Genomic DNA, 7,174 nt, shown 5'->3' on the forward strand with positions numbered 1-7,174 from the left:
AATCTGACACAGTAAAGTGTGCAAAATTTGGTAGCTGCTACAAATGATAACACGCCATATTATAGCACAGTGTAATATGCCAAAATAACACACTCATTATAGTGTGTCAAAGAAACACATGTGTAATGTGCTGAAATCTAGGACATTCATTAAGCACAATAAGTAGTGTTAATACAACACATCACTTCTATGTGTGTACCCGTTATTGGCAGTGCTAGCTAAAGAAATTCTATCTGTACCATCTTCATCTTCTCCAGTTGAGAGACTTTTTAGCATTGCTGGAAAGATATTTAGACCAGAAAGATGTAACTTACGTGACAACAAATTTCAACAATTAATGTTTATTCGTTACAACAACACACAACACATATAAATTTCTTCAATCAAATAGTACTTAACAATTCATTTTACTGTAATTTTTATAGTACTTCACCTGTACTTAAGTACTTTTTATTGTACTTGAAATGTACTTAAGTACTTTTGCTAAAAAGCGTATGTACTTGTATTTGTACTTAAGTACCACTGCAAAGTACTTGTACTTTACTTAAGTACTTCTAAATGTACTTCACCCCATCCCTGAGTTTGATGTATTGTATACAGTAATAATGTAATACTGAATATGAAGTGTTATTTCACCATATACTGTAATAGCATCATTTGATATCTGATCCCAACTAATATTAACAACTTGAGCTGGTACTATAAGAAATACAATGAGTGTGTGTGTGTGTGTGTATAGTACTTACCATTCCATTATACTGTATTAATGATGAAGGAGCTGGTCCTTCTCTTCCAATAGTATCAACTTCAAGATCATCAATAGTTATATATTAGGATTGTTCCCAGTAAAATTGTATTGAGTAGATGAACCATTAATATTGCTGTCGTTAACTAGAACTGTATAATAGTTTATACATTGTTGGTTCTGTTGATTATAAAAATTACAAAAGAATATACACTATATACCCATGACATTATAATGAAAGACAGAGAGAGAGAATACAAGATAGAGTTAATTGTTTCATAATACATTATACTAAAGTATGTCCATTCTATACTACTGGAGACAGGGAGGATTGATGTCTTTGTGTTGGTTTCAAGGTTTTGGTTTTGGTGGTATTGGAGGAGGAATATCCAGACCACCTAACCTATCCATGATCAGCTCTACTCTATCCATGATCAGCTCTTGAGTAGTGAACTTCCTCTGGAGGAGAGGGGGAGAGAGAGGGAGGGAGAAAGATAAAGGGTGTGTTACTCCATACAGTATTAGCTTACATTTCCATTGACTGCTGCATGGACTACTCTTTCCTCAGTGGGTGGTTTATTCTTTGGTGTTCTCTTACCAGCTGCTATTGATAGATCAGCATACAATACTTTATGAGGAGCAGCTGGAGGAGGAATGGGAGGGGGAACAGACTAGGAGGAGAGAGGGAGAGGATGCATAAGATATCATTACATGTACATGTACATTATCATTACTTTGTTGTTAACTGATGCATATACCACTGGTTGTTCTTGTGTTGGTGCTGCCTGTGATCTCTTCCCTTTAGCAGCAATAGCCAGATCAGCATACACTAGCTGGCTTATGAGCTGATTCATCAACTAACACCTATTGAATATAACAACATGAACCTTAATTACTAATGTACATACCTTATATACTAATATACCTTATACTAATGTACATACCTATACTAATGCATTTACATGTACTTATGGTATGTGTGTATTAGTTACTATAAGGTGGTATATCAGATTACATAAGGATAAGTTCACCTTATTATGTGAAAAGCTAAAAGGATATACTCAATTCACCCATTACCCTCTTCCCTTCCTTTTTATGATACAATACATAATGTACATGTAGTTCATTAAACCCAATACATTATGTACATGTAGTTCATTAAACCCAATACATTATGTACATGTAGTTCATTAAACCCAATACATTATGTACATGTAGTTCATTAAACCCAATACATTATGTCAAGAGTGGATTATGTACACTGCAAAAAAAGTGTCTTACTTTGAACGTTGAATGTTAAATTTAATGATTATTAATTTCTTTAAAATAACTTTTATCGGTTAGAAGCGAACAGTAATGGTTAGTTTAAACTGAAAAGGTTATTATAGGACAAAATATTTGTTTTAAAATATATATTATGTTATTATGGAACAAAAAATGTTTAAATTAACAAAAAATTATTACAATTTTTATCAAGTTAACACACAATAAGGCAATGAAACATACAAACTGTTATTTGATTGAGAAAATGAAGTGTGTGGTAGCAAAGACTCTGGTATTACAATATCATTGAAGTTAATATAACAGGAACTGTTAGTATAATTAACACTGTATGACATATAGTGCTCATCAAAGTAGATGGCATTGTATACATCAACGTGGAGAATGATTGTGTCTTGCAACACTATAATATCGAGAATTTTGCCAAATTGAGGCTCAAAATCATCAAAACGAGTAAGTACAAACATTCCAATCTTGTATATATTGCTTTGTAAACGAAACCACTTGTAGCGTGCAATGATTGTGCTTTCAATATGAGTTATGGTGCATGTACATGTACGTCTAAAAGCATTTTGAATGTCAGTTGATTCAAAAGCTAGAATAGTTTCAACTTTCTTTCCAAACTCAAAATCTATACTAACAACACTATTACAGCTCTCTAACTTATAGCATAACCACAATTGGTGTGCCTTTGCTACAGTCTTGGGAACATTCTTAAAGTTGCTTCGTTGAGAACAACGCTTAATAAAACTTAACTTTGCCTCACACCTCATTGTCCATGTATTAATAAGAGGACCAAACCTTCTAAGTTGAGAAGCATAGTGCACCATGTAGTGCATCTTTGGAATGATAGTTGCTGATGGGTAGAGATCCTTAAAACAAGTAATTTTCTCTTCCACAAGAATTTCTAAATATGATATTAAATCATGACTGATTACAGGACACAAAACAATAGCAGAAATCTTAGTAAGTATCAAAAGAGAGTGATAATATTCATCATTATAGGGAATAGTGTCACCTATAAGTAAAGGTATCTCTTGCAACAGTGACAACATTTGAGATGCTGACTGGCGTATCTTAAATTCATTAGCATGCTGTGTTGTATCAATCAAAGTGGGTCTTGAACCATTAAAATCATAGTGTTGAATACGCTTATTTAGCTCATCAATTGTAAAGTAGCCATGACTAGTACAATAGGTTAAGAACAGACTTAACTCCTTCTTTGCAACACCCTCATAAATATCATGCATTATATCATGTGGCAAATTTGTAACTACAGAAAATCCTGGTACATCTTCAAGTATTGATCTTCTGTTAATACCATAAAGTGTTGAATAATGAGAATATAGAGGCCCGTCAAGTGAAAGACACTGATACTCATGAGCCTCAGGGGTTCGTAATGTACACTGATGCTCAGATAAACATTCACCTGAGCTTTCATTTGTAATCATACATGATCTACATATCCGCAGTGCAAATGATATACCCTCTTTAAAACCTCCAATTAAATGTGATGCTAAGTTATCCCCTAAAAATGCTAGCAGTGCACCCTTAAATACAGCTCCATCAGAAGTAGTAACACCATCAAGATAAAGAGTTTTTAAATCATTAACAAATGGGGATAAAAAATTATCAATACCATAGTGATTAATATCTTCAGATTTGGCAACAGAAACAAGATATGATGATAAATATGTAGAACGAAAACGAGGTCTAATATTTGCTAAAAAGAAAAAAACACAGCCTAGTTTATGTTTTGAAATGTAAGAGCCTAAAGGATTTGTAACTTCCAGTTCATCAAAATATGCAACAATCTGCAATGCTTGTTTATCAGTACTAAAAAGAGGGTGTGTGGCAAACACAACACCATCGCAAAAATCATGAAGGTGATGACTATCTGATCGAGGGCTAACAATTTCATTCAATAAACTAGCATTAGACAATATAGACCTTAAAGTTTCAAGTAGTGGGATGTAGTAAAAGTTGTCAGTTCTTTGAACAAGACGTCTTTTTGCTCCAGTGAACTGGCTTGAATAAAAAGGGCTTCCAAATGATAATTCCTGAGGTTCCTAATAATTATATGAATGTTATTGTGATACATTCCCAGATTCACTTACCACATAAGTAAAATTTTCCATGTAGTATTTATCCTGTAAATACTTAGTTTCTAGTCCAGCAAAAACATTTGGTATGGCACCGTCGCTGATGTGACATACTTGTGATGCAATATCTTGAGTAGTTAAGCCTTGCATTCGTGTAGATATTAGTGATGAGACGGAAGCAACAATATACTTTGAATAATTTTGGAAACCTTCAATAATATCACTTATAGCTGACTGAGAAAGGTGGTGCTGCTGAGAGAGATGTAATATAAATTTTGCTGACAGTTTTTGAATATCATCACACGTAGCATCAGGTGGAATATTTGTAGCAGTGGAGACGATTGAAGCAGTAGATTGTTCAAGAGTATCACTTTCTTCTTGATTAGCTTCAGTTTCAGCGACAGCAAACAGTTCCCTCTCTGACATTAAAAGCTCTGGTCCAGGAGGCATTATACTTGTTAAATTTGCTGTCAATTCCAATGCATCTCGATGATGCCGATATACATGAGAGTTGAAACCAGCAAATGATTCAAAGGAAGTGACACAACCGTTGATGCCACAAATGAGATTAATATTATTGTCCCTAAAATGAACAAGTCTCACGTGGCTGACATAAGCACGGACAGAAGGAAAAGAGAGCTCACAAAGTGGACAAGAAATCAGGTGAATCAACTTAGCCATTTTTATAAATGGGTGTGGTTCATTTATGAACTACACCCATGGCCTTGCCCAGTTTTGTCACGTGATTGCAAGTGCATGTGCTTGCTGTGTCTTTCTAATCCGCTCTCTTCTTTCTTTATTATTTTCAGTCAAAATGGACCAGGAAGCGCTAGAAAAATTGTCACCTTCGGCTCTTTCGGAGTTTTTGAACACAGATGTGGGAATACCATTGAGTATTTGTCAAGCCTTTGAGGGTGAGTTGCCATCAGTCGTCATTTTTGCCATTTTCACTTAAAAAATTAATTACTAACTTTCAGAGGAACTGGTTGATGGTCCAGCTTTGTTAGATTTGACAGAAGAAGATGTAAAAGGAATTTGTAAAAAGATTGGTCCAACAAAGAAAATTTGTAGATTTATTAATCAGGTTAGTGTTATGATCACTTTATCGAGTACTAAGTACACATTTTTATAGGTTTTAGGAGACAAAAGTGAGGTAATTTCAACTGATGTGTCATCTGTGCGCCCTTCATCGTCTCAACTTAATCCCAGTATGTTCTCACCGCCGATTGCACATTCGCCCTCACTATCAGATCTACCATCATCACCAGTTTCACATAAATTGAAATTGAAAAGTTTTTCATCGTCACTATCTCACAACGATCCTTCGTCACCAATTTCTTTTATTTCATCTCCATCACCACTGACATGTACTGATTCTGATGAATGCAGTAGTTCGATTTCATCGTTGCATGTATCTTCAAAGTTTTTTATTCCTGACACTTGGAGACCATCAATCATGGAATGCATCAATGCTCCATCTGAGACTGAAGCACGGAGGCTACTAACCCCAAAGATTCGATCTGAAATTGTCCGTGATTTAGTAACACAAATGTACACAGTCTGGCCAAACCCTAAAAGTGCTGAAAGTACTGTCGTGGCTCGTAAATTGGTTTCAAAATATGTCTTTATGAAAGACAAGGGACAAGCTGTATCAGGATATGTAAGATTACAATGATTACTAAACTCCTATTATGTAAATTTTAACTTTGATAGGGATCATGGGAGCGAAAAATTATTGACAGAATACATAATGTTAGTGTTAGTGTTAAGCGCAAAGAAACGAATGAGTCTTCAGATGCTCCAGTGTCCAAGAGAGGACGACCGAAATCAACTACTTTAGCAAGTCGCTATCCTCCTCTGCAGCACGATTTTAGTGATGATACTAGCTTTAATCGTAACATAGACAAGATCAAATCAGAAATGTGTATGAGCAACCCTAGGAAGCAAGTTCTTCTAAAGTTAATGGAGGATACATATGCACGTAGGCGTGAGATGGTTCTGGGCAAACAAGGAGTCGTATCAGTTTCTCACGTACTTGAATTATTTCCATGTTTAAAGATGTATTCTATTGTAAGTTTTTAATTTTTATTATTTTTTAATCTTCATTTCTTCCTTGGCATGTATAGCTTAATCAAGAAGTATCTTTAGTTCTGGATAAAGATGTATTGACGCCTGGTCTAGAAAGTTGGAAGTCAACTTGGGTTTCTGCTATCATTGATTACTCTGAGTCACTCAAATCTAAAGCTATGGTTCAAGCAAGACAACAATACAAGGAAGCATATGAGGGTATATATTAATGACCATGCAGATGCAATAAATTTATATTATACGCATAGATGATGAAGAATGCAATGAAAAGCTAGCTCTGTCTATGCTTGTGCAAATGCTTGGAAAGAAGACTTTGTCTAACATATACAAACAATATGAGGTATTTTGAATTTAGTATTATTACTTAAATTATTATTATTATATTATAGTTAATGGATAATCCTGAGGAAGTTGCTCAAAAAAGCATATCACCATATCCCATGATTGGCTACTTCACTAATGGAGTAGGGGAACCTTCTTACTTTGTCTTTGTTGAGGGTCAAATTCTTATAAAGCTCAATTTGTTTGCTAAGGCACTTGGGATATGGCTATTTTCTCACTACATCTTCAATTTGGAATATTTCAAAGATATTAAAGATTGTGCCTTGTTTCTCCAAGAATTCGTATTTTCATTGCCATCAGGCCAGAGAAAAACCTCTTCATATCTTAGTGTAACCACTTCTATCAAAAGTTATGCAGACTCTTCTTTGTAAATTATATTGTCTAGTAATTGTGACACTCATTATTCTCTTATATTAATCACTACATGATTTTTGTTATTACTATTGACTTGTCTGATTATGAACATTATTAATTGTTTAATACAATCAATTAAAAATTGTTTAAAATAAACAGTAAAATAAAATGGTGGTTTTAAAATTTTNCCGTGGTTGTCTCAGTTTCAATAGTTTTGAACATTTTTAAAAGGTTAAAGTAAGAAACTTTTTTTGCAGTGTAC

General features: G+C 34.2%; 2 protein-coding genes across 2 annotated transcripts; both read left to right on the plus strand.

Moving 5' to 3' along the window:
* The first annotated feature begins 4,942 nt into the window (after positions 1-4,942).
* LOC109586683 (uncharacterized) lies at positions 4,943-6,210 on the plus strand. Its single transcript, XM_020002894.1, has 4 exons — positions 4,943-5,042; positions 5,106-5,212; positions 5,261-5,788; positions 5,842-6,210. Exons 1-4 carry the CDS (start codon positions 4,943-4,945, stop codon positions 6,208-6,210), a joined length of 1,104 nt encoding a protein of 367 aa, XP_019858453.1.
* An 18-nt stretch (positions 6,211-6,228) lies between these two features.
* LOC109586685 (uncharacterized) lies at positions 6,229-6,976 on the plus strand. The gene is made up of 3 exons (XM_020002897.1): positions 6,229-6,414; positions 6,465-6,556; positions 6,606-6,976. The coding sequence occupies exons 1-3, from the start codon at positions 6,375-6,377 to the stop codon at positions 6,927-6,929; spliced, it is 456 nt and encodes a 151-aa protein (XP_019858456.1). The 5' UTR covers positions 6,229-6,374; the 3' UTR covers positions 6,930-6,976.
* Positions 6,977-7,174: the final 198 nt, after the last annotated feature.

The sequence above is a fragment of the Amphimedon queenslandica genome, unplaced genomic scaffold (assembly GCF_000090795.2).
Source record: "Amphimedon queenslandica unplaced genomic scaffold, v1.1 AMPQUscaffold_12810, whole genome shotgun sequence".
Taxonomy (NCBI): Eukaryota; Metazoa; Porifera; class Demospongiae; order Haplosclerida; family Niphatidae; genus Amphimedon; species Amphimedon queenslandica.